At 39.1% G+C, this 27,773-nt stretch overlaps 1 protein-coding gene across 26 annotated transcripts in view; it reads right to left on the bottom strand.

The window, feature by feature from the left end:
* Tasp1 (taspase 1) overlaps positions 1-27,773 on the bottom strand; it is a 237,062-nt gene that overhangs the window by 15,685 nt on the left and 193,604 nt on the right. For 19 of the 26 annotated variants that reach the window (XR_015682984.1, XR_015682983.1, XR_015682980.1 and 16 more), the window contains 1 exon segment: positions 11,581-11,654. The exons of the other annotated variants lie outside the window; for them this stretch is intronic. Coding sequence is in view for 11 of the 19 variants with exons in the window: in XM_087652186.1 (XP_087508312.1) it covers positions 11,581-11,654 (74 nt within the window). In the remaining 8 variants the exon portion in view is untranslated. 26 annotated transcript variants of the gene reach the window in all.

Here is a 27,773-nt window from a genome sequence, read left to right on the forward strand (position 1 = left end):
GTAGCCTACCATCCTGAAATATCTTCAGTTTGTTGGGTATTATCAATACTGTATCACCAATGTAAGTTTAAGTCAGGCCTGCCATAAGTCACACTTATAATTAGGTTGCTATTGGTAATTCTACTGTGGTACAATAAATAAACATAACAAGAACTCATTAGTTCAACAAACCAATTTGCTGACAAATGACTCCAGCCACTTTTATGAGACCAAAGCCTCTTTTCAGAAACATTCACTTAGCATAGCTCATAGATGGTTCTCTAGCCAATACTAGGCAGAGAGTCTAGGAAGACTGTTGTAGTCACCAAGAGAAAATCAATCACAGTCAGTAAGAAATGTTCCCCCTCCATTTCTTCAACATTATTTAATTAGGTGACCCTATAGAAACACCACAGGCAGATCATTTTTTCTTACTACATCTATGTAGTACGCATGCTGTGATATGCACTTGAATGTCAGAAGACAACTTGCACAGTGTTTTTCTTCTTTCATCATGTGGTTTCCAAGGAATTGAACTCGTCATCAGGCTTGGTAACAAGTACTTTTACTGCCTGGCCTTTAGAATCACTCATTAGAAACAACAACAAAAGCAACAACAACTACAACAACCATAACAATGGCACTGGCAATTGGTCTTATGGTCTTACAGTTGCCCAAAACACCTAGTCATATAGCTTTTGGGGAGGATTCTCTCATCAGTACACTGGTCTGAGCTAGGAGATTGAGTACAGCATTATCCATCCCTGTGGTCACAAACATTGTTTTCTTTCCTTGGTTCTGAAATCCATGAATTTTCATGTCAGTTCATTTAGATATATAGCTAGTAACATTTTAAAGGACAATCTACTGTCTCCACCAGGGCTAAAATTCAAGAAGTATAACTAACTAATGATCATCAAGGCAAATGAAACCTCTGTAAACAGTTACAATGCAAAAGAGACCTCGGGGCTGCAAAATGTGATCCTTCTAAATGATTCTCCACAACCTCTCCTGCCTTTACTACTGCCCACTACAATCCATCATAAGTAATGTCACAGCTATTGCATGTCTTACCTACTTCTCAGAATGCTATCAAAGCACAAGTATCCCCTTTAAAATAAGGAATTTTGAAGCAAGGCACGGTCAAGTGTAATGTCATTGATATTGGTGAATTGTCATGTGCTATTTAAGACCACTAAAAAGCTGGTTCTGAAAGCAGCCTCCTATCTCAGATCCAAGGTTGTTTATGCTATGTCCTCTAAAGCCCTGTCCTGAGCCAGGCTCGTCTCTTGCCTCTGTAACAGGGAAAGGGAAAACAAATGTTTATAATATTGCCACCCCCAACAACTAGAAGGCAAACTGCTCAAACAGTGATGACTGCTGTGCATCCCATGATGCACAAATGCACATTCCAGGAAAGGCAGAAGCTCATGACAGGTCTGCTCTGCCCTGTCCATCTAATATTACATTATTTCAGGACTTTGTTGGTTTCTGCTGAATATCTTCGAGTGCCCAATTGCATGAGCCTGTTTACCCTATTTGATCTTTTATTTTGGAAGACTTGCAAGAGGAGATACTGTTTTCCACTAGGAATGCAATTAAAGAAATACAGCTGACCAGTCTACTAGTGCTAAATGTTTGTAAGCATCCAGGCTTGATAATGTTATCTGTTGGCTTTTTTTCTTTTTTTTTGCTTTATCAATGGGGCTAGTTCAGCCATCCCTGCTGAGTATTTTGAGTGTCTGTTTGATGTTTTGCTGTTTCCTGTTTCTATCAGCTATTAAGTATTTATTCATTTTGCTCACACCTTCAAAACCAAAAACATAGCTCTCAGAGTATTCTTTAGAATATACAAAACAATGCACACACCTACTAAAGAGACTAAGGCAGAAGAATAATGAGATCTAGGTCAGTCAGTCTGGGCTATCTAGTGAAGCTTCAGATGAACAGACAGGCAGACAGACAGGCAGGCAGGCAGACAGACACTGGGGATCACAATAATAACCTCTCCTAGATTATGAACAGGAATCATATAGAAACCCAATTCTAACTCTATAATGTCAATCTAAATATAGTATTCCTATTTATTCAGATTTTTAAAGCATGGGGTATAATTTACATGGCATAAAATGCATAGATACTAAGTAAAGGGTTGAATGATTTCTAATAGCTTGTGTACCCATAAAACCAAAACATAAATAAAAAACTTTATGCATGGAACATTACTATCACCCTCAAATTCCCTCTGGCCCCACTTTTTAATGTTTTAGATTTCTATCCCTGTTTTAATTTTGCCAGTATTTCATATAAATGGAAAAAGTCACCAAGTACCCTTTTTTTATCTAGCTTGGTTATACAACATTGTGCCCCCCCCCCAAATTCTCCCGTCTTTTAAGACATAGAGGAGAATTTATTTAGCTTTCTGAGGACTTATCCTTGGCAAAAGAAAGATTTACTCATGTTTTGTAAACTTTATTTAGGACAATTTTATGAGGCCAGAGAAAATCAATGGCATCCAAGATTTACGAGGCTGGGTACAGGGCTTTGGAGTAGAGTGCTTGCCTAGCAAGTCTAGGACTCTGTGTCCCTGCCCCTTTTTCCACAGGGAGGAAAAAGATTTATGTATGTAATCACTATCAATGGTATAAAATAAATAAAAAAGAACAAAAAAACCCCAAAGTAACCCCAAACATAATAAACTGTCATTTTAAACTCAGTTCCCTAGTCTATATTCTTTGTGACCTTTAAATAGAAAATCTGAATGTAAGTTCCCTTGTCTCAATATCAAAGTCTTTACTGTATTTTTACTCTTAACAGCAGGAAATACTCATTACACCATTTATATACTAAATAACCTTATAAATGTTTTTTAAAAGGTTAGAGAATTAAGAATAGATGAGATTATTATTTCATGGATTCTCATGCAATTCAGAAAAATCATTTCCATAAATCACAACCTCTTCCTGGGAAATTCTTTCCATTCCTAAACAGGCTGAAGAAAACCATGAAAATAGGGAAAATCTATGATATTTTACTAGAAAAATGTATGTTTTTAGTGGTTTAATAATGAGCAAACAATGCCATCTCCAGAAAACACATTATTGAGTAAAAAGCACAGTGCAAGGCACTGTTATGAGTCCAGGAGGTCCCAGAGCTCTCCAGACAGCACAGGGAACTGCCACTGTACAGCTGTACACCACAACTATGGGAAAAGACTGCTGAAGACACCACACACACTGGTTGTAGAACACAGAGAAGTCAGTATCAAACTCACTGAAAACTTCTTCCGCACAGCCCAGCTTTCATTAATGCCCAAAGGTGCTGTGCAGACTGAAGAGGAGGAAGAGACAGCAATGGCCTTACTCAAACAACTGAGCCCTGGATGCTGCAATATCAGACCACCAGGCAAGAAGTGCCTACCTGTGTAACAGTGGCTCTATTGTTATGGGGTAATGCTTTCTGATCAGATGTGAGGCCAGATACACAGAGAGAATTCCATGCTTGTTGCCATTAGTCAGAGAGCAGAGAAACCAGTATTAAACAGGAAACTGCATCACTGGGCAGCTTTCATGGAGGCAGAAGGTGCAGTGCAGGAAACCAGGAGAAGAAAGTAGGAAATAGTCTCATCCAGCACACTTAGGAGCTGTGACAGCAAGTGGCCTGGTGTGATGTCCATGTTGTTGAAACAGTAGCAGGAATGTCACGGGAGTAACCAACCACTCTCTGATTGGATTTAAGTCCCAATCCACAGAAAGGGATTCCTGACTGGTACCATTAACTGGACAAAGGAACTGAGTCTTGGTGTCCCTAATACTTATTCTTATACCCAAAGTGTATCTCTCAGCCCGTATCAGAGAAACTCCTTTCTGCAGTAGACTGTGATGAGTACAGAGATTTATAACTGGTCCACGTGCAGAGAATAAGGGACTGAAGAGTGCTCAGCCCTAAAGTGGACATTTTCACCTTAGTTTGTGATAACTGGACACCAGGGGTATGGAGCTTCGAGACCAAATTTTAAACTATTTTATTACTCTCTTACTTCAAAAAGATTAAACAACAACAAATATACTAGAATTCTGGTTCCAAATGTTTTAAATCTAAAGATACATTTGGAAAGAATGGTTAACATACAGCATTTTCGATTCAAGAACACAATATATTTCTCATTGAGACTCATCTGAGGCAGGTTTTAGAGTTTTAAGAGGATAGTTCTAGAATATTTTTTATTCATTCCAGATCATGTGAAAATACAAGTTTAAAAAATTCTTTCCCGGGGTTGGGGATTTAGCTCAGTGGTAGAGCGATTGCCTAGCAAGCGCAAGGCCCTGGGTTCGGTCTCCAGCTCCGAAAAAAAGAAAAAAAAAATCTTTCCCAACTTCTATCTCTGATTACTTTTTCCTGCTTCACTGTATTGATTGGGATTTCAGGAAAATTCCACACATAAGTAAGGAAAGTCGTGAAAGTGGACCTCTGTTTTGTGTGTTCACAGCATTAAAAAGCGCTCCTGGTGGTTAGCTACAGGGTTGCTTTAAGCATCTAAGGAAATTCTTCCAATATCTGGTATTTTGGTGGGGTTTATAATAAGTGGAAGATGAATGGATTGTGTGGTATCAGAATAAACATATATGTCTTCTCCTTTATTTTGGTAATACAGTAATTACACTGGTTGATATTTTTACAGCTTTATGGAAAAACACATACACCATAAACCTACCATTCTAAAAAAATTTTCAATCCAGTGGTTTGCACTGTGTTTGTAAAGCTGGACAACTTTATAATTCCAGAACATTTTCATGTCCTTAAAAATAAACTCCACATCCCCAATCCCTCTGATTAACCCACACAACCACCACCCTCTTATGTTTGTTTCTATGGGTTTTCCCATTCTAGACATTTATTGCGAATGGAAACATGCAATGTCTGGTCTTTCTCACCTGGCTTCTTATACTTAGAGTGATTGGTGCTACGCTCCTACAGAACTTCATTCTTTTTGTTGTTGTAAAAAGACTCCTTGCATGAACACAACATATTTGCTTATCCATGCATCAGCTGAGGGGCATTAAATTGTTCCTACTTTATAACTATGAATAATAATACCTAGGAGGGGAACCTGCCGCGTAACGCGGTGATTCTGTTAAACTTTCTGAGAAACTGTCACTGTTCTTCTATGAGGGACGATCATTCCCACACTCCTACCAGCAGTACAGGAGTGCTCTACTTCCCTCCAAACGTTTGTCATGCTTCTTTTCTATAGACATCCTGCTGGATAAGAAGTGGATGGGAGTCAAGCTGTGACCGTTTGTCATTCCCTAATGAGTACACAGTAAGCATATCCCCATAGGCTTGGTTGCTGGTTGCATAGCTTCACTAGAGAACTGTTTATTTGCACCTTCTTGAATTACAGAATTTAATATTTTATTCTAAACCAAGTTCAGTGGCAATGTTAGTAAACACGGTTTCCTATTCTGTGGGCTGTTTTTCACTTTTTTGACAACACCTTTGCAGTAAAGGTCTTTTATATTGATAGTAATATATTCTTTCTTTTATTATGTACATGTTAGGGGTCATATTCAAGAAATCATTGCCTAATCTAAGGTAAATAATGATATAAGCAACATCTGTCAAACCTGAACACAGTTTGACTCACAGGGCAGAGGATATTACAAGTAAATAATTCCTAAGTAGCTGAAAGTTTAAAGTAATTCCAGCAGATATTCTAATGAGAGACATGTGACTAATGACAAGTCTCACCTCTGAGAGCTCCAGCCAGAAAATGAGCAAAGGCAGCAGTATGGAGGGCTGCAAGCATTCATCCAGCTGTGCTGGTTATAAACCAAGGCTAAAACTTTTGAACTGTATAACTAAAGTGGGGCTCACAAATGGTCAGACCTGGGTCATATGCAGGTGATTATTTTGAGGCATTTTACCTTAAAATAACTAAAGATTACACAGGACAGTTTAAGGATCACGAAACACTTACAAAGGTTTACCTGTTGTCAACATTTTGTTCCATATACTTAGTAATTTACTAGCCACACATTCAGTCACATAATACTTTCCTAAAAGACCAAGATTATACATACAGGCCCCATCTGCCTAGACAATTCAGTGTATGTTGTCTAAAATTATGGATAGTTTACTCTTAATCATACCATAGCTAGCAAAGTTAGAGAATTTAACAACAATGAATTCTTTTGCTAGCCATATTTTAATTTTGCAAATTGACCTAAAATGTATTACAACATTTTGCTCTTATATACAAAAGCCACTTTAAGGTGAGTTAAAACATTTCCTAAGATATCTTTGTTAGTATTCAATCTGGAACACTTCCACGCCCTTCTTGTTTATGACATTTGACAGTTGTATGTAGCACTGGTCCTTTTCACTTTCTTCTCAACATGCTCTTCAGTCTTGGTTTGTCTGTTTCCTGGTCCTCAAGTTCATGCTACACCCTTTCAGATGGAATGCTATACACGTGATACTATGTCCTTCTCAGGCTGCCACACCCAGAGGCACACACTGTCTACCTATTCCTCGATGGTGTACCTAATTCTGAACAGAGCTGTGGTGTGCCCTGTTTTCTTCATTATGCCATTGCTATTTCCACAACTAATAATAGACCTCTAGAGAGATATTAAAGCTGTAAAGTAGCCTATTCTTCAAGAATAAATTTTATAACAGTATTTATATTGTTGTTATAAAAAGTAACCTCTCTATATAAAAGAAACCTAATTCATTTAAGCTGAGAGTTATGTGCCTGAATCAGTTCCATGCCAGTTTAAATATGTTTTATTGCACTAGACTACGTGCAGAGTGTTTATGAGAAACTGCTCATTAACTGTCTAATCACTATAGAAAATAGGCAATATGATTTTTAAACCCAACTAATATTAATGCTCTAATGTTGTAGATAAAAAGAAATCTAGTTTATGTCAGAGAAGAGTGTTATAAATTAAATGATACAATGTTCTTTTCCTTATCTTTTAAAAAACATTACTTTAAAAAGAAAACAGAAACTTGTAATAAGAGCCCACCTTTATTCAAATTACCTATGACTCTGATCACAACCATTCATTAATTACTCCTTACCTTTTCCTGAGCAGTATGATGCTGAGGAGAGCTTTAATTTAAATTAAGCATAGCCTTATGTAAAACATTCAAATGTCTTTAGGTTCCATGTTCGGTAACAAGGAAAAGGAAAGTAATTTTTTAAAAATAAAACCTGTTTTTTTTTGTTCAAGATAAAAGTTTTAAGTAAAATTACAGTTTTTAAAGCTGCTTCCTGCTCCTCTCGCTACCACACCTCTGAATGAAGGAGAGGATCTTTTCATTAAGAGCCAGGTCACTATATAACAATTCTTGACAGAAGCTGGTTACCCTGGGTGAGGCCACCAGATAGGCCAAAGGCTGCCGCCCTTACTCGCTGAAATAAATATGCTGCTAAAGTCCGTTTTTTCTATTGAATCCAGAATCTCATCTATAACTTCTGCCTCACAACACAGCAAGCTCCACATTTATGACAAAAACAACAGTTCAGTGGGGTTTTGTAGATGATGTTGTTGTTGTTGTTTTGAACAATGGTGTTTTATTTGTTTTATTTTTCTGGAAAGCATTTATAGCCAACAGTTCAAATGGTAAAGAAGGAAAAGGGGGGAGAATGAAAATGATCAAAAATATAATTTACAAATGAGGCAAAAGGAGCAGCTAGACATGTTGGCTTAATCCATACTACCTCCACATTATAAGCCAGAGAATTTATAGATAATATGAAAATCACACAGATACAAACACACATACACACACAGACACTGACACACACACATAGACACACAGAGACACACACACATAGACACACAGAGACACACACATTTAGACACACACACAGACACACACACACAGACACACAGACACACACACATAGACACACACAGACACACACAGACACACACAGACACACACACAGACACACACACACAGACACACACACACAGACACACACACACACACACACACACACACATACACACCAAGCAGCACAGTGGAAGGCCAAACAGTTCTAGCGCCCACTCAGTTTCTGTACTTTCCTGACTGTGTTTCAGGTCACACAGCAGGTATCATCTACAGACCGCCAGCAGAGAAAGCCAGACTTCCACTCAGGGGACTTGGTACACCACTGGCCTCAGGGCTACACTTACCATGACCTTTTGTTCAAACATGATCATTATTGTTCAAGATCATATGCAAAGTATAAGAGAAGATTTAAATGGCTACAAGGAACTCTGTGGATTATTAGATTTGCTTCTTGTTTGGAAATTTCCAGTCATATACAAGAAGAGAACATTCTGAAAATATATGAATAACTATTTTCCACTCATTTATTAAAACCTATGGGCTCAATGTAGTAGCAACTAGTCACATTAGGCTATTAAAAAATTCTGTAAAGCTCAAAATTCAGTTCTTCAGTTCCGGTAGTCACATTTCAAATATGCAATAATTTTTAGCATGTAGCTCTGGTTCCCATATTAGGTAACACAGATATCAATGTTTCAACTACCATGAAAAAGCCTCTGTGCTGCTCCAAACATGTCTATCAGGCTTAAAGTGTGCAGTTACAATTCTCTTTGTGATAGATTATAAAGCAAAGAAATGTACAAATTCTTTTACACAACAGGTCTCCTGACACAACATATACGTTTTATCATGTGAAGGTAAGACAGCAGGGGGTGCGTGAAACTTAGTGATATTTCACAAATACCAGTCAATCTCTTGCTATGAAAACGTTCCTATATACTACATTCATAGACATTCTGAGAACCTATTAGAGAAAATACATACAGATGAATACTGCATGTGAAATGAGTAAGTTAACTGCAGTCCTGTGTTATCTAACTATGAACATTGTTTCTGAGAAATCTGTCACTAGGTTATTTTATCTGAGTGCACATCACATGTATGACGTCACTAGGAAGTGTAGTCTAATGTGACCACTGACAAATACATGGTTTGTTGTTGCCCAAAATGTCTTTATGATGTATCACTACTCATTAGTTCACTTACTGATTTTAAAACTACTCAATGTGCATAAGAGAACATGTATCAGAAGTTTCTTTACTTGTTGTTTCGAAATAGGTAAAGTAGAAACTTTTCTTTTAAAATAGGGGCTTCCCACAAAGATTTTTTGCTCAAAAATTCTCCTGCGGTGCCTCAGTAACAGGGGAGGATGAGATCATCATTTAGGGAGACTTCACAGATGACATCATCAATGACATTCAGGAAAAGTGGCCAGAGGTAGATGATGACAGCATTGAAGACCTTGGAGAAGTGAAGAAGTGATTCTAAAGTCATGTTTCTGACTATGACCTGAGAGTTGACATGGCGCCAACAGAGGAGAGGCCTTTCATATATATATATGTGTGTGTGTGTGTGTGTGTGTGTGTGTGTGTGTGTGTGTGTGTGTGTGTGTGTATCCTACAGTAAGGCTGTAGACTCCTCGTCCTTGGTGTCCTTACTGTTCTATACAAGGCTGCTTGGGTGGTTGGTTGGTTTAGGGGTTATTTTGTTTGTTTGTTTTAATTGTCAAAGTCTGAAGAGAGAGAGAGAGAGAGAGAGAGAGAGAGAGAGAGAGAGAGAGAGAGAGAGAGAGAGAGAGAGAGAGAGAGAGAGAGAGAGAGAGAGAGAGAGAGAGAGAGAGAGAGAGAGAATGAGAATGAATCATGCTTATGCATGAATCTGAATTTAGTCAAATAAAATATTTTGGTCATTTGGTACTGATTTTTTTCTCTTTTTAACTTTCTATTTTAGGGAAACACTATAGATTGTACCTCTACTTGGTGCTCTCAGTGGGACCCAGGGTCTTGTGCATACTGGGCAAGCTGCCACTTCTTTTTGTGGGAGGTGTTTCTGTTGGTGGCTTACTGGCAGAAAGCTGAGCAAACTTTTCAAAAGAATTTGTATTTCATTTTCTTACTAGACGTATGTCTCCTTGGTTGGTGAGAATCTAACGGACTCTTAGTTGGATTAGTTCCTTCATTAACAAAAATCCACTTTGTTGATGTAACAATACAGGGGGTAAGTAGGTTTGCTCAATCCATTCTGGAGATTACTTGATGAAGTGTTAAAAGCCTTAGAACTCTGTATACTGTTGACCCTGTAAACCACCTCAGCTCTATTATAAGCTAAGGACAAGTTCTGTATACAACTCATGGATGAGTGTGCCAGTCAATGTTAATGGTGATGTTGGAGCTGATAAACAATACAGAATGGTTACAGAAATGGTGCAACTCATGAGAGGATACTATATATATATCTGAAAATGCCTTTTCCAAGAATATTAGGAACCTGCGTGGTGATGTTGACTAGAGTCAGACTGCAAATTTGTTTTAGACATTCATTCTTACTGTTAGGAGTGAAAGATGCTCAGAAAGGTAGGAATTCTTATTCTGGCTATATACGGTGGAGGTGAAATTCTAACCAATTAAAAATGGCATGTATCTGTTTTCAGTCTACAGTTTGGAAAGTAGCAATTTAACTAACTTATGGAGAAACAAGTCGTTTTAATGAATGAATGGGGTGCTTAAACTTTGAAAATCAGGTGTTACCTGTGAAAGTCTTTTAAGTTGCCTTAGGTGTGGGGACATAGGTAGCTGGGCAGTAGAAGGGCTTACCTACCATGCTTGTTAAAGATTCTTTAAGAATGTAGAGTCCATGAAATCATTATGCAAAACGCCCTGCTTACCTACCAAGCTTGTAGCATCACAAACACAAGTTGTTAAAGATTACTTTAAAAATGTAGAGTCCATGAAATCATTATCATGCGAAAACATCCTTTTTGAATGAAAGGGTGCTTTTCGTTTGTTTTAAAGTCTTATAAAAAACGTGTAATAAAGATGTGAAGTTAAAAATGAAAGGGGGGGCTTCCCAACATCATAACTTTGCAGCTAATGTACTTTAATGCCAAGTAGATGTCATATTTCACAGCTGTTCCTAAAAGTTTTTTGAACAGAAACATGAGACAAATATAAAACTAAATTCACAAATCTTGACTTTTACTCTCAAGATCAACATTGTAAGTTCAAGGATACCTAGCAACTCAAGAATTGACACCTTGATGATCTGTGGCTCACAGCAAGTCATGTGGCGCACAGAGGCAAAGCCCATGACAGCAGATGACAAGAGAATATGACTGAGGTCTACAAGCATGTCAGCCATTACTGTTAGGAAGGATGCAGAGACACAGCCAGGGTATACTTTTATATTGATTCAGTTTCCTTTATCTTTTTCAACCTTCCTTATGGTTCACCCATCTTGGTTAGCTTGTCAACCTTAATCCCATTTTCTTTTACAAATCCTGAGTTTCCTCTTTTCAGGTATTCATACTGGGCAAAGGGAACAAAATGAAAGCAGAATTTCCTAATTCACTTCATGGTGTCAAGAAGAACAGTTTAAAAATCTGATTTTCTTTGGAACTGTTGACTGTGCTTTGAATGTAGCTCACTGGTTACTACGTGAGACGTGGGAAAGTCATGTGTTTCAACAGACTGGCTGGAAGCTTACACACTGGCTATAAGGCATTCAGGTTATGACCTGGTTTTTCCCACTTACCTTGGCTTTGCCATCCTGGGCTGACATATAGCCCACGCACATGCTCTCTGTACTGTGGCTCCACAGAAATTCCACTGTGTGAACAAGAGCACAAATAGGCACATTCACATTCACAGATGGACAATAAATCTTTGCCTTTTTAATAGAACAGTTAAAGATAGCTTTATTTTTAACACTCATTCCCTACTTTCCATTTGCTCCTTCATAAATGTCAAAATGATTTAGTGCTCAAAGCTGTAATGCCATTTACTGTGAAATGAAAAATGTATTTCTTTCTTGTCAGAACTTATGATTATTACATGTAAAATAAATGCTCACAGTTGAACTTAGAACATGGGATACATCTACATTCATACTACCGTATAAAGTGATTTAGTAAATGCGATATCCCACAGTATAGTTTCTTTGAACATACACACATGCACATTTGCACAAATGCCTTAAATCTCTACTTAAGATACTACAGCAAGGATGGACAAATGGATCTGGATCAACTTGCTACAGTCAGTCAAGAAGTGCTCCAAGAATGAGAGCCACTTATGAAAAGACCCAGGGGTTGGCTCGGATGACTCTCACTGGCCAAATCTGCTCTCAACAAAATGACAGTGATAAATTTTAAGAACTGAGCACAGTAAGACCCAAAGAAGCCAAACTGATGGAAACAAACTCTTCCTTTCTTGTAGCAGAGTCAACGAATAAACACAGAAGACATTGAGTGCTTGTCACTCAAGCCTGATGATATGAGTTCAAAACATGAAATTCACAGTGGGAGAATGGATTCCCCAGAGTTGTTAACTTACCTGGATATACACTCTGTGACACCTGCATGTCCCACACATCATCATCATCATCATCATCATCACCACCACCACCACCACCACCACCACCATCATCACTATCATTATTAAAAATTACACTCATAACTAGACATTGTAACATCCTCCAGAGGCTTGGGGAACAGTGTAGAAGGGGTAGAAAAATAGAAAGATAAAAAAAGCCATCTTCGAGCAGACATAGTAATTATGGTCATGATCAAAGCCTTATTCAGTCAGCATCACAGAGACTTCTTCCTGAAGCAGATGGAACATATTCAGAGACCCACTGCCGGACACTACCCAGAGACAAATACCTTGGAACACATGGTTCTGAACAAGATGTCTCCATGAAATCCCTCCCCTGAGAGGTCAGTGAGCCCTACAGAAGACAAAGTAGAAGGGACAGAGGACATCAGGAGAACACAGCCCTCTAAAACAAATGAGAATACCTCATATGAACTCAGAGACTGAAGCAGAAATCATAGGCCCTTCCTTCATATCCTCTGCATACAGACTACAGCTTTCAGTTTAGTACTTTTATGTGACTCCTGAATGTGAATCAAGTGGGTCTCTGATTCTTGTGCCTTCCCTTGGGGCTCTTTCATTTTCCTGTTGATTTGGCTTGTCCAACTTTGATATGATAGCTTTTTGCTTTATCTTGTTATACTTTATTTTGTTATGTTTGCTTGTTATATCTTAGAAGCCTGCTCTTTTCTAATGGGAGACAGAACAAGAGTGGATCTGGACAGGAGGTGGGGGGGGGGGGGGGGGAGAGAGAGAGAGAGAGAGAGAGAGAGAGCGCAAGAGAGCTGGGAGGAGTAGAGGGAGGGAAAACTATAGAGCAAACTGTATGTAATAAAAGGGAGAAAAATCAAAACAAACAAAAATTATGATCATAAACTCATACCAGCTGCGGTTGCCTGAACTGAGTCTATACAAACACTGTCAAAAAGTCAGACATGGACAGGGGAAGGTCTCAAGAAGACTAGCCCATTCTCCCTCTGTTGAAGTACTGGTTATTGATAGAGTCTAGGAGAGGGAAGTCAGTGACTTTAGTTGTCTACCCACTAGTGATCCATTTAAGTTCCAATGAATTGTTTCAAACTGATGTCACATAGTAAGCTCTGATTAAATCAAACAAAATAAAATAACACATGAATCTGGGAAAGAAACTTTTGGGGAAGATGGATGGGTGGTGGTGGTAGGGATGGTAGGGAAAAAGCAAGGATGTGGGAAAGGAATAACCAGAATACATTACATACATGCATACATGATCAGTGAAAAAACTTAATGTATCTTTTAAAAAAGATTTCTTATCAAAGATAAATATAAAAATGTAAACCTGTTGGGCAATAAACTTTATAAGCTTTAACTAAATGAAAAGCTAATTCAACAACTACGGGTCAAACAAAATTGTTAGGTGTTGACCACGCAACTTATAACATAACCACTGAAATATATCACTTAAAATGCAGAACCAAATAACAGGCTGATGCAGCAATGATCTCTACTTAGTAATTCATTAGAATGCTTTAAATTTATCAAAGCAAACTTGCCAAAATAAACTTTTCAATTAGAAGGTGAGGGACACATGACACTAAATGCCATCTTGGATTGTACTCTGGACTGGAGTTACAAGGGATGTTACATGGACACTATGGAGGCAGTGCTGACATGTCTAGAAGATGCCCTTGTTCTTCGTAAGTACACACTGATGGATAACGAGTAACGGAGTTTAAATGTCCCCTAAAATATTTGAGGAAAGTGTGATATAGAGGAAGGATCAGGTGATGGAAGATACAGAAGATAGTTCAGGAAGGCAAAGCAATAGCACACCTGAGAGACGAATCCATGGGACCTCTTGTACTAGCCTTAAAACTTTCCCATACTCATGAAATCATATCTACATAAATGTTACAAACAACAATTCGCATATAAATGACACACAAAATATCTTTTGCTGTGAAGAGATAGTAGGACTATGGAAACTTTATAATAGTTCTACTTCCCACGCTGTGTCTTACACACCGTCTTTTACTTAAAAAATAAAAGCATTTTATATTAAATAAAAAGCATTTAAAGGGTTGGAGAGATGGCTCGGTCGTGAAGAGCACTGACTACTCTTCCAAAGGTCCTGAGTTCAATTCCCAACAACGTGGCTCACAACCATCTGTAATGGAGATCCAATGCCCTCTTCTGATGTGTCTAATGACAGAAACAGTGTACTCACATACATGAAATAAGTAAATATTTTTTTAAAAAGCATTTAAAAAATAAAAGTTAAAAGAATATAAAACATTTGATGGGGTTGGGGATTTAGCTCAGTGGTAGAGCGCTTGCCTAGGAAGCACAAGGCCCTGGGTTCGGTCCCCAGCTCCGAATAAAAAGAACCAAAAAAAAAAACCCCAAAAAAACAAAACAAAAAAAACCCAAAAACATTTGATTATTTGGTTGGCTTACAGGTTCAGAGGTCTAGTCCTTTACATCCATCCCTTCATTGTGGGATGCATGGTGGTGCACGGCACGGGCAGACATGGTGCTGGAGAAGTAGCTGAGAGTTCTACATCTGGATCCACAGAGACCCTGGTTCTGAGTATCTGACACCTCAAAGCCCAGCCCTAGTGATGCACTTCCTCCAACAAAGCTATACTTTCAAATGGTGCTATTTCCTATAAGCCTGTGGAGGCTGCTTTCATTCAAGCCACTACAAACTTCAAGCACAATGTTCTGGATTCTAAGTTTTTAAAAACATTTTAAAAGTCTTGCTATATTTTTCCAACAAAAATCTCTAATGTGCCTGATAATAAAATTGCATTGCCCAACATCAAGCCCTAGGCATCCCAGACCATTCATCTGTTTTTATCTCTGTGCTAATTATGCTTAAAGACGCGTGTTAAGACACAACATGGGAAGAAGAGTGGTCCTCGGCACTGTAGGCTTTGCCAGACATGTGGGAAAGAAGGAGTGAGGGGCAAGAAAGGCTTCCTCAGAAACACGGTTCATTCCCTCCTTATTAACTAATTATCAAACCTGGCAACCTGCTAAGCAGACTCTCGGCTGCCGAGGGCAGGAAAACAGTCATGCGATGAAGTAAGTTCTCTTCACCAGATGTTTTTCCTTCCACACACATTTGCTTTAAGCTTCAAAACTCTTCAAGTCCAGAGCAAGGTCTTGAATATGCTAAGCTGCCCAACAAAGCAAAGGCTCTGGTCTTAATGGAGGTTTATATGAAGCAATGATTTCATTAAAAAAAAAAACAGCAGCTAAGACAACACTAAAATTGTGATTTCTTGTTTAATGAAGATGGCAACTGCTCAGGAATGAGATGGGCCCTACAGAAGAGACACACAAAGGCACACAAAGCAAACACACATACCCAGCAACAGACCCCAGAAAACTAACAACACTAACATGAAAAACAATGTGTGTGAGTGTGTGCGCACCACACATCGCCTCTGATATTGGTGTTTGCATTCCAAGCTTTTCCAGTAGGTTTCTCCACTGCTCAGTTCCCCATCACCACTAAGTAGGGCAGGCAAGTTGGCCTGTGAGCTTCCAGAGATTCTCTTGTCTTTGCCTTGGAGTTTCCCAAAGAACTGCTGCCGTTTTAGATAAGTGTGCTACCACATCCCACTTTATGTGGATTCTAAAGACGTGAACTCTGCTCCTCAGGCTTCTGTGACAAGCACCTTATCCACAAAGTTACTTCACTAGCCCCATTTTAATGATTTTTAAAAACACTGTTCTCCCTAAAACTGTAACTCAAAGGGGCTGGAGAGATGGCTCAATGGTTTAGAGCACTTGATGCTCTTCCGGAGGTCCAGAGTTCCATTCCCAGCACCCACACGGTGGCTCACAATCCTCTGTATCTCTTAGTCCCAGGGGAGCCAATGCCCGTTTCTGGCTTCTTGCGCACAATGTACATGTAGTATAAAGAGACATACATATATGCAAAATACCTATACACATAAAAATAAAAAACATACCTTTTAAAAAATAGAACCCACATTCAAAATATATGAAGATACTTAATCTTATAATACACAGGAGTTCAAAACTTTATGAAATACTATTTTGATACTGAAAAGTTTTCAGCAAGATTTTAGCTATATAATTTAAAAGTTTTTAAAACAATGTCTACACTTATTTGTTCAATGTTTTCACAAATATTTGTTATCCCCTACAGAATGCAATATACTGTTTTGACACATTATTCTTTCACTTTAGAAAATGATTTTATTTTTGTTAAAATCATAATTTTTATTTCCAGTATCATTTCAGTTTAGTTTTTCTTCTCTCTTTATTAAATTCCATTGTCAACATCTTGCATTGACTTCATTTTACTCAGATGTTTTGGTTGGTTTCATTAAGGAATTTAGCTTCTCCTCTTTTCTTTGAACTTATATAATCACATTGACTTCAAAAAATTAAAAGATGGCACAATATTCATAAAGCAATAAATGTAACATGTCATAAATTATATATTAAATAAGTATAATTAGGTGGATACAAGGACAAAGATTACATGAACATCTTAATGAATTAAAAAAGGCCTTTGATAAAATCCAACATTTTTTCTCTTTTTTTCATTTTTTCACTGTAGAAACTAAAAGTGGAGAGAAAATAACTCAACATAATGTAAGACTCCCAAATTAACTGGTAAGCCCCACCCACCCAAGGACCAGGTAACTTCATGGAATGCTGGGAGTTGTAGCTGTTAGAAAAGAACAACAAAGCCTCTTGGGAAATTATGGTAGCCTGTGGGGTTGCCCTTATAAGTGCTTGCAAAGTATCTCAAGGCCACTCTAGAGAACCCTAATTCTCTGGGGATTCCAGGGATTGATCCTGACCAAAGTCCATCTGGGTCAGTTCTTAATAAAGCTTACTTCAAATTTGGTTCAAAATGATGGAACTGGTTTTTCTCCAGCAAATCTCTGGATTAACAATAATAGAGACTAGGACAAATCTACAGCCAGCATCAGGATACACTAAGAAATAGTTGAAGTTTTTATACTAAGAACAGGAACAAGACAAGGCCTTCTACTCTGTGCACTCTTACTCAATATAGTAACTTGAAGTCTTAGCCAAAGCAGTAAAATAAGCAAATAAAATGGTTATAAACAGGAAAGAATTGGTGTGAGGTGGAATCTCAGAGTTGTTTTGATTCACATTTCCATGATGACTAAGGATGTTGAACATTTCTTTAGGTACTTCTCAACATTTGAGATTCCTTAGTTGAGAATTATTTGTTTAGCTCTGTAGCCCATTTTTTAATAGGGTTATTTGGTTCTCTAGAATATAACTTCTTTAGTTCTTTGTATATTTTGAATTTTAACCCTCTATTGGATGTAGAGTTGGTAAAGATCTTTTCCCAATCTATAGGTTGACATTTGTCCTATTGACAGTGTCCTTTGCCTTACAGAAGCTTTACAAAAACTTAGGTGACAACAGATACTGGAGAAGATGTAGAAGGAACACTCCTCCATTGCTAGTGGGATTGTAAGCCACTAGCTTGCAATTGTAAAGCCAACCTGGAAATCATCTGGCAGTCCCTCAGAAAACTGGAATGCTAGAGAGGTAAGGGGAGTGGATGGGGAAGGGGAATGGGATGGAGGGGTTTGCAGAGGGTAGACTGAGAAGGGGACATTTGAAATGTCAATAAATAAAATAACCAAATAAATAAATAAATAAATAGGAAAAGATTAAGTATTCTTATTTGCAGATGACATGATTCTATAAATAAGAAACCCTAAAGATTACACCAGAAAACTCTTAGAATGGAAAACACTTTCAGCAAAGGAGGAGGATCAAAAATTAACATAAGATATCAGTAGTTTTCATGTATACTGATGACAAGCATACTGGGAAAGAAATCCTATTCACAATGGCCTTCAAAAGTAAATAGAGTTTTGGAAACTAATAAGAGACCCAATGAAAGAGGTGATCTTTCAAGGGAGGAGATATAGAATACAAAGATATAAAGAAGGGGGAAGAAAATAATGAACGTATAGGATAAAGAGGTGGAGGACAGAAGAGTAGAATGGGAGTGACGCAGAAAAGGAAATATGGGGAGGGATCACTAACAATAAAAACATCTTAAAAATCATATGAAAGCCAGTAGGAAGCACAGTTTATAGAGTAAGCACTGGAGAGACCAGGGTTGTTAAGCACACAGGCCTGTTTTCTGTCACAGAAGGAATGTGACGCCTGGTCACCTGAAATGTGAAGTAAAAGTTGTCAAACAAACTGGTGATCCTTTGCTATTCTATTAGGATCCAGCCTCCACCTGAATTTCCCCCAAATCCTGAAAATGGATTAGGCCTAATCCCAGGTTTTGTCTTATGAAAGAGGCCCCATGTACTCCATCAATAGACTCTCTCTATGTGCTTATTACAAATCCTTCCTCTGTACGCCCGAGCCCTGAGCTCTGTGTACCAGCCAACAGAACTCATTGTGATGGTAAAGGTCACAGGTGTTTTGGTACTTTGTTAGGGACTTTCTATGTAACTATGCCTGGAGCTTTGCTATCAAAATTGTCACAAGGAGAATTTTCACCCCGAAGTTTGACTGTTTAAATAGGTATGAAAAATAAAGCACAACATTAGATTCTCTAGAAGTCTTGATCCAGTTTGACTGGCCAACTCCGGCTGCACTGAGCTCTCTTTCTCACATCATCACAGTTGATAAAGCATGTCAGCAGTGATACCTGCAAGAACCCCACAACAGAAGCTCAGTACTGTAGAAGCTTCTTAAAATATATATTAAGCGTATATAAATAGAGTTTAAATGGAGTTATCCCCATAATGGGAGACAATACTCCAACTAGGTACGTAGGTACTATATGCTACCAAATAAAACACTGAGTTCTATATGAGTTGTTTGTTGGCCAACGGGTCAAATAGACTGGCAAACATTACTGGTTATTGCCAATGTCTTTGTTACCCTTCACACTTCACAGGCAGACACTGCATCACCTGGACTCAGAGAGCAGGGGAAATCACGCTGGCACTCACCTGGAAGCTTCATCCCTATTGTCTAGTTCTTAGTGCTGAAAGGTGCTGTGCATACTACTGGAGGAGAAAGGGAGTCATCACTCTCACCTAGCTATGAACCCTGTGAGCTACAATAATGAGTCAGTTGTGGTACTATTACTATGGAAATAACCACTTTCTGATTGGCTGTAAGGCCCACTCCACAAGACAGAACAGGCAATGCTTGTGGGCAAATAATCTATGACTATATAAGCCATATTCCCTAGGGGAGAACCCAATATTATTATTTTACTAAATAGACATAGTACTAAAAAAACCCCTAAAGACATATTGCTATACCCATGGATCAGTTCATTGCTTAACCTTAACCAGAGAAGCTTTTTTATTTTACAGGAGATTGTAATAAATACTGAGCATAAGAGACACTGGAGTGTTCAGCTGAATGGAAAATACCCATTCCTCCCCACCAGGCTCAGGGACCTTCAATGAAGAATTGGTAACAAACACAGTAAAAGCTAGAGGTGGTGGATAAACAGAAAGGGAACCAAGAACTGTCAAGCTTGCACCAGACAAAAAGTTTTAGTCTGAAATCCTTATGTGCAGAGGAAGGTATGGACATGAGATTGCACCACTGTGAAGAGCTGTTGGCACCAATGTTTCACTGGAGCACTGCTGGGAGAGAGAGAGTCTAAATCATGTAATGCTGGCCCTGGCAGGTGAAATACACTCCACAGTATGCCCCACTCACAAGATACTTGGATACCACAGACTGAACCTGATGTGCTTAACAAACCAAAACAAGGAAGAAACTGAAGTTGAAGGAGTGTCAAGGTGAAAATGGAGAGAGAGAGCTAATGAGGGGGAATGAATAAAAAGAATTCATTGTATAAAATCCTGGAAGAGTTAATACGATTATTTTTTAATTCACTATAATTAGCCATCAGTGAAATACATATTAAAACTACTATGAGACTCCATCTTACTGCAGTCAGCATGTCTACAAGTGATAACACATTATGGCTATATATGAGAAAGAGGAGTTCCTTTCACTACCAAAGGAGTGTAAACTGGAGCGGCCACTATGAAAATCAGGATGGATGCTTCTGAAAAGAACTAAAATGAGAAGTCCCACACAGCCCCACTAATATACATACATACATACATACATACATACATACATACATGTGTGTGTTATATATAATACTAATATATATACATACATGTATACATATATATAAAACACACATACATATACACACGCGTGCGCGCGCGCGCGCGCGCACAGACACACACACACACACACACACACACACACACACACACTGAAAACTGAACCTAGGGCACATAGGCAGGCTTCCTATCATTAGACTATATCCAACTCTTTTCCCCTCTATATAAGCCAGCTATACCACTCCTGAGAATGCATTGTTAATTCCAAAGATAGGAGAAGAAATACTAGTGACCCAAATCATCATGACCAAATTAATTATTCTTTTTTTATTTGGTACATAGGCTGTCTCTCCCTAAGGTGGGATTCAAAAGGTCAGTATTGGATGTGAGGGAGACAAGGTTTTTATAGCTCAGGGACAGGGAGTTTCCAAATAGGGGATTTGGCAGGAAAAACAGGCAGGCTTGCAGGAGCAGAGCATTATAACAAGTTAGTCCTAACAACCTCCTAAAAACAAAGACATGGTTCAAGGGAGGCATAAGAAAGTAGTTACAACAAGGTAGTCATAGGGGGTCATATAACTTCTTGAAACAAAAGTAGGGTGGTAAGATGGTTTATTAACAACTTTTGAAATAAAGACATGGTTGTCTTTCCTAGAAGAGGCTTGATAGAAGTATCTGTAGGTAAGATTATTGTGGGGCATAACTCAAGCCATGAGAAACAGAGGTTTAACCATAAACAACAATGAGCCTAGTTTGTGTTACTAGAAGAATACACTTAAGCCTAAGATAGAGGCAGGGTAGTTCTTCAATATCCGTAAGTATATTTGGATACTGAGGTTTATTACTGCTCTATTCACAATAGCTAAATTCATTGTGCCTAGATGTCTATCAACTGATGGATGAAAAGCAAAAATGTGGCACAGATACATAACAATTTTATTTGGGTGTAAAGTGAAATCTGTGGGAAAAATGGATAGAATTATGAAGTCCATCAAGCAAGGTAATTCAGGCTTGGAAAAACAAATAGCACACATTATCTTTAACTCATACGTCCTACATTCTACCTTCTATGCCCATGAGAAGGGAGAAAGAACTCTCTAAGGTACAAAGGCAGAGTGGTAGAATGTGAGAAATTGACAAAGGACTCTGGCAGATTTTTCTCTAAGAGATGACTTCTCAGCACATCATGTCATACAACGATATGGAAAGAGTTACACATGATAATGTTTGTGTGCCATTCTTAGGTGGAGATGAAATAATTAAATGTGTCCCCCTCAAGAATGATAAAGTCCAGAGAAATGCCTCAGCAGTTAAGAGCACATATTGCTTTTGAAAAAGACCCAAGTTCAAGTCCCAGAGCCCACATCAGACAACTTACAACTATAACTCCAACTTCAGAGTATCCAACAATCCTCTGAAGTTATACATACATGTATACATGATTAAATAATCAAGTTCTGAATGCTAAGTTAATGGCAGAACAGGGACACTAGGAAGGGACTCTTTATTCACTGCTTTGAACAGAAGGATCCACCGTTGGGTAATGCTATGGAAGGTTGAACTTCAGGTCTGGTGGCTCCTGCTATATGGACCAGCCCAAAGTCTCAGTTCAAAGCTAGGCTTCTCATGTCATTTAGGTCACCATGTTTCCTGGATCCTCTGAGGGACAAGTTACCCATTCTATTTTGAAGCAAGTGGACCATCCCATCAGACAGAAAACCTGGTAAGGTTGAAATAGGTTCAAAAACCTCAGGCATTCCCATAATTGAGGATGGCAGATGTTGGAACCAGCTCCTGGCCAGGGCCTACCTGTCCTGGAACAATGACCACAATACACCATTGAGAGGACCATGGCAACCTGTCATGTAGTACAAAAATCTAGAGTTCTCCATGCTAATGAGGTATCTAGATAGGCCCCAAGTGTTTAGCCAATGGGCTCCCCTTCTTGGGCATCCCTTCCTGCAAAAGGTATTTAGTCCATGGTTCACCCTGAGTCACATATGCATTTACACCTGCCATGAATAAAGCAGTTTGGACAAGCAAGGATCACTCTTTCATCAGGAATCCCAGGGGGGAGGCCTTCATCATAAAGAGTTGTACCTAAATCTCCTGGAGAAACCCTTCTCTCCCAGTGCTCACGCAGAACCAAATCAGGTTCTGTCCCAGCCCACCTGGGGCTCAGCTATCCCCCTCCTGCTGGGGAGCAGGGGAAAGGAAGACCTGTGGATGACCATTCTCAACTCCTCTCAGTCCTCAGCAGCATCTGGATGCACAGGAAATTGAGAACCACAGCATCCATCTCAGTCCCTCTTGCTTCTCACCCAGGAAAATCAGGCTGGGATTCCCTATCTTAGACTGTGTTCTGCCTTCCCTGAGTGCCATGCCGGCAGTGCTCAGGCATCCCAGTCGAGGCAGATATGCAGCTGGACACTGCATGATGTTTCTCCCAGGATGCCTTTCTCTTTCTCCATTATCCACATACTATCCCATTTAAATTATGTCTTTTTCAGTCCTTACCAGGCTGAAAGCAAAGAATTCCCATCCAAATGAATTCTCTTTCTAAACAGAAAAAAAAAAAGCACTTGGATACCCCATTAAAAATACAAACATACAGACACAAACACAGAAAAACACATAGAGAGACATACAGAAACACATAGATCCAGGCACACACAAATATATAGACTAAACAGATATGTGTGTATACACACACACACACACACACACACACACAGAGAGAGAGACACACACACACACACACACAGAGAGAGAGAGAGAGAGAGAGAGAGAGAGAGACAGAGAGACAGAGAGAGACAGAGAGAGAGAGAGAGACTCAGTCAGACAGGCACATATACACATATATACACACACATATATTCTTCCAATTGTCCTTAACAGTCCCCAGCTGCCCTGGCTCCCGCAACCATTTAAAGCCTCTCTACTTGGCTTTATGTCCCAATTTCTTGGAGGAAAACAGAACTCTAAAATCAGAACCGTCTTGGCTGGGCAGTTGCCAAGTCAGCTGCTGCTCCTTAGACTTGGGTGGGATGACATACTACAGGATGCTTTGCACACCATATAAGTAACTCCTTATTGAATAAAGAAAAATGCATTTTTCAGTGGGAAGAATGAGGAACTGTAAATACAGCAGCCTCTTCTTATCTGCTGCTGGCTGTTAAGGACTTCTTCACCCAGTAAGTAGGTGGCTTGTGGTTTAGAAGTAATACACAAAAATGATCTACCGTCTTGACACAGAATCTGTATGAATCTAACAAGACAAGTTTCATTATGTCCATGAAGTAGCTGGGGCGGCATGCTTCCCTGTTAAACTGTGACTGGTAAACTGTCCTGGGAGCAATGGAGACTGAGCTCCACAGGACCCCACTTACACTAAGCTGAGGAGACAATCCAGAGATGTGGGTAAGGGAGGGATGTACAGAAGGAATGTGAGACAGACAGAATAAAAGCCCTAACGTCACTTCGACTTTCCTCCTGTTTATTCTCTGATGGCACTTGAGACTGCTAGCTGCAGAGGTCCTGGCTGAGACCTTGATGATCTCTACTAAACAGAAAACCACTCAATAAAGCGAAGTTTATTGAGACACGATTTTATTCATTCATTCAACAATTCAGGACTGATCTCATGATCCAGTGACACCCATTACCCTTTAACCAGACAAAAATTGATGATAAAATTGGCAAAATTGCTTCCTGAGTTTTAAAAGAGTTACCACAAGTACATAACTGGCAGAATTCGACTAAGAAATCTTCATATTTTTAGATGGAAAACAAACCCTAACAATAAATTTAAAAACTTGTGGCTAAATAGCTAGAACTATAGTTCTCATAAAAAAGAAAATCATAACCAAAGAAGACTATTTCTAGTTTTAAAAGAATGTTAGAAAAATTTAAAGAAAGAAATGTTCTGTTATAAACAGAGTAGATAAAAAATATTTCCAAAAACACAAATCAGAGAACAATACTGCTAAGACTACTTACTCGTGGCTGCTAAAATGTTTAAATATTATTATCTGCTTATTTGCTGAACAGCTCAGCTCCTTTAACCATGTGCCCTGACTTAAAGGAGAATTAAAATGTCAACCCATCTTTCAAGACAGTAGTGGAGATGGACCACCTCTAAAGCACAGCCAAGGGAAATGAACTTCCCACCACGATGGCTCACAGGACCCTTGTGGAAATGAAAGTTTTCATTCTGCTTCTCAGGCAACTCAGTAACATCAGCCAAATATCCACAGGGTCAGTCTCCTTGTCCTGTCCTAGAAGCGAATTTGCCAGTTAGCTTCATGATCATGTGAGCCTCAGAGAAGTATCTTTTCTTAGGTGCTCACAGAGGCCAAGGACATGTAATCAAGTGGTGCTGCTGCTGTCCCAGAAGGAAGCTCCATGAGCACACATATTTATGGCACACCAATCTTTTAATGCCAGGGGAAAAAATCTGGAGGAATTTTAAGATTACAGTAAAATGACTTTTGGATGTTCCAGGAAGCATCAAGTCAATGTAATATTTTTATGTCCAAACCACATCATGCTTTGGTAACAGGAGAAGTAACAATACAACAAAAAGTACTCCATAAAGAATGCATGTTCTCAACATGGGGAGGCAGAGGGAAGCTCTAACTGCAACTGCAGAGCAGTGATAGCATTAAGCTGAAAATGATAAAGGAAGTCACTGCTCTTCTCAGTTAGCCATGAAACGGAACAAAGAAATTCTCAACAAAGTTCAAAAATCAAACACTACCAAACAACATACCATTTGGATACCTAGAAATATGAAAAGGGTTTAAGGAAAACCCAAAGGTAACCATGAAATAAAAGCTCAGGGAAAAGGGCTGTAAGATCAGAGAGGCCCACATGGGGGTTTCAAAGATATGGGTAATGGGCAATTTCTTGGGCTGGGCGTCAGGTCCACAGGTGTTCACTTTATTATTGCTCTTTATAACTCACAAACTTAGTATGTCCTTCTTTAAAACATACATGAAACATTGCGCTGTAAAAGATGAAAATCACAGGAGGTGGATAAAGGGGTAGCTAGAGGATGGAAGCACGCCATACTCAAAACTTAATTATCAGCAACATAAACACATTTCCAGGTAGAAAGAACCTGAGTTATACTCTAAGTAAAGCGGATTAACTTAATGGCAAAGTAACAATCACCATGTGTGCTCATAAGATGAACAGGTTCTGGAAGACTGTGGGCCTACACCCCTGTCTGACATTAAGGAATCCAACAGAGCCTTGAGCCAAAGAGAGAACCCTTTACTGTGCAGCCCTTACACAACCTGGGTTGCTGACGATTTCCCTCAACTACATGGAGGGTGTTTTACAGTGGCCTGTTGCTCCTACCGACCACTTAAGGAAGAAAATCTTCAACTTCATAGGCTCTAATCAAGACATGGTATATAGGATACAAAGCAGGATTAGTTATTTATGGGAGGTATTTGCATATATTCTAATGACCTCTATCACAAGCTTAAATTAGCAGCACACTCACTGATTCCATTAGGGGGGATGGTTTCTTATGTGCCTTTGTTTGCACATTTTTAAAATATTTATTTTAATGTGTATGTGTATTTTACCTACATGTGTGTCTGTGTACCATCTGCATGTCTGGTGCCCTGGGAAGCCAGAAGAGGATGAAGCCACCATGTAGGTGCTAACTATCAAACCAAAGATCTCTAGAAGAGTAGCCAGTGCTTTTAACTGATGAGCTTTAACCGATGAGCTCCTGTTTGCACAGTTCTTAACCATACAATCCCAGCAGCCTCAAGAAAGCACTTCAATAAGGCCTGGAGAGCATACAATTATACTTTAGCAGGTAAAAATATATTGGCATTTCCCCCCTCTAACATCATATAGAAAATTAATTCTTTTCAGCTGTTTCATCCAGGGACAAAAATTTTGCTTTGTGTTAAATATGCAGTTTGTATGCTGGGTTTTGTCAGCATCTCTTGATCTGGAGAGTGGGACATGACAGGCAAGTGTTAGAAACATGTTCAGGGCCACACTGTCCCTCCGTAAGGGTGGGTACAGAAGCTGTCTTCTGGGAACCATTTAAACTATCTCTACATCTTATTCCTGGACAAACAATAAGCAAAATTGTCAAAACTGTGTTGCTTGCATTTTAGAACATATGAGAATATTTTGTGATATTTCATTTTTCTGGAAGAACAGTCAACTCAAACTAAAGAAATGGCTTAGTGGGTAAAGTTCTCCAGAATCCACATAAAAGCTTGATGCAGTAGGGCACATCTTTAATGTCAATGCTCTAACTGGGGATTGGAGAAAGACACAAGAAATCATCAGATGCTCAAGGGGCAGTAGCCTGGAGTATGAAGCAGTAAGAAGAACAACAAGAGAGGCCCTGTCAAAGGAGGAAGACGAGGACACCTTAGGTTGTTTTCTAATCCTCACATATGCTCATCTCCAACCATATCCAAGTACGTGTACACACACAAACACACACACACACACACACACACACACACACACACACACACACACACACACACACCAGTCGGGAAGAAGGAGAGGAAGAGAAAGACAGTTCTGCTGAGATATTATGAAAACTATATTTAGCCCTTAAATTCATTTATCTAAAAATTACTGGGAGCCTATTATTTAGATGGGGACAAATTTCAAGTACCTAACCCCACTTACAGTGTATCAACTGCTTTTCAGAAGGTAGAAGTTTCCAATGCATAGAGAGATAGGTCAGATCCCTAGCCCCTTTCTAGTTCTCAATAACCTGTGATTATCCTGTCAAGTAACTGGATTTGGGAGGGAGAAAAGAATTTCCAGCCCAGAAAGAGAGGCAAGCACTTCAGTATCTGACCAGCAGTTTCTTGTTACATGTCATAAGATTGTCAACCGCATGGTACCAGCAGAGCACAAGGAAGGAGAAATCCCCCGGAGGAAACTCTTCCAGAGAATTTTCATTTGAACAAGACCTAAAAAATAGGTTACCAGGGCAGTGCATTTTCAAGAAAAGAAAAAGCAATAGAGAGAGCAAGTTACTGAGGAGCAAGGATGTCTGCTTGGAAATGCTATTGAAAGCCCAGGACTTGGGACAGCGTAGATGAGTATAGGGAATGAAGGGGAAGTGGAAAATGATACTAGAGCATGTTCCGGGTCAGTTCAGAGAGTGGGTGGGAACTCTTCCCATTAGGTTAGGTAATTGGCATCCTGCAGGTCCAAA

The sequence above is a fragment of the Rattus norvegicus genome, chromosome 3 (assembly GCF_021556685.1).
Source record: "Rattus norvegicus strain SHRSP/BbbUtx chromosome 3, alternate assembly SHRSP_T2T, whole genome shotgun sequence".
In the NCBI taxonomy this organism is placed as follows: domain Eukaryota; kingdom Metazoa; phylum Chordata; class Mammalia; order Rodentia; family Muridae; genus Rattus; species Rattus norvegicus.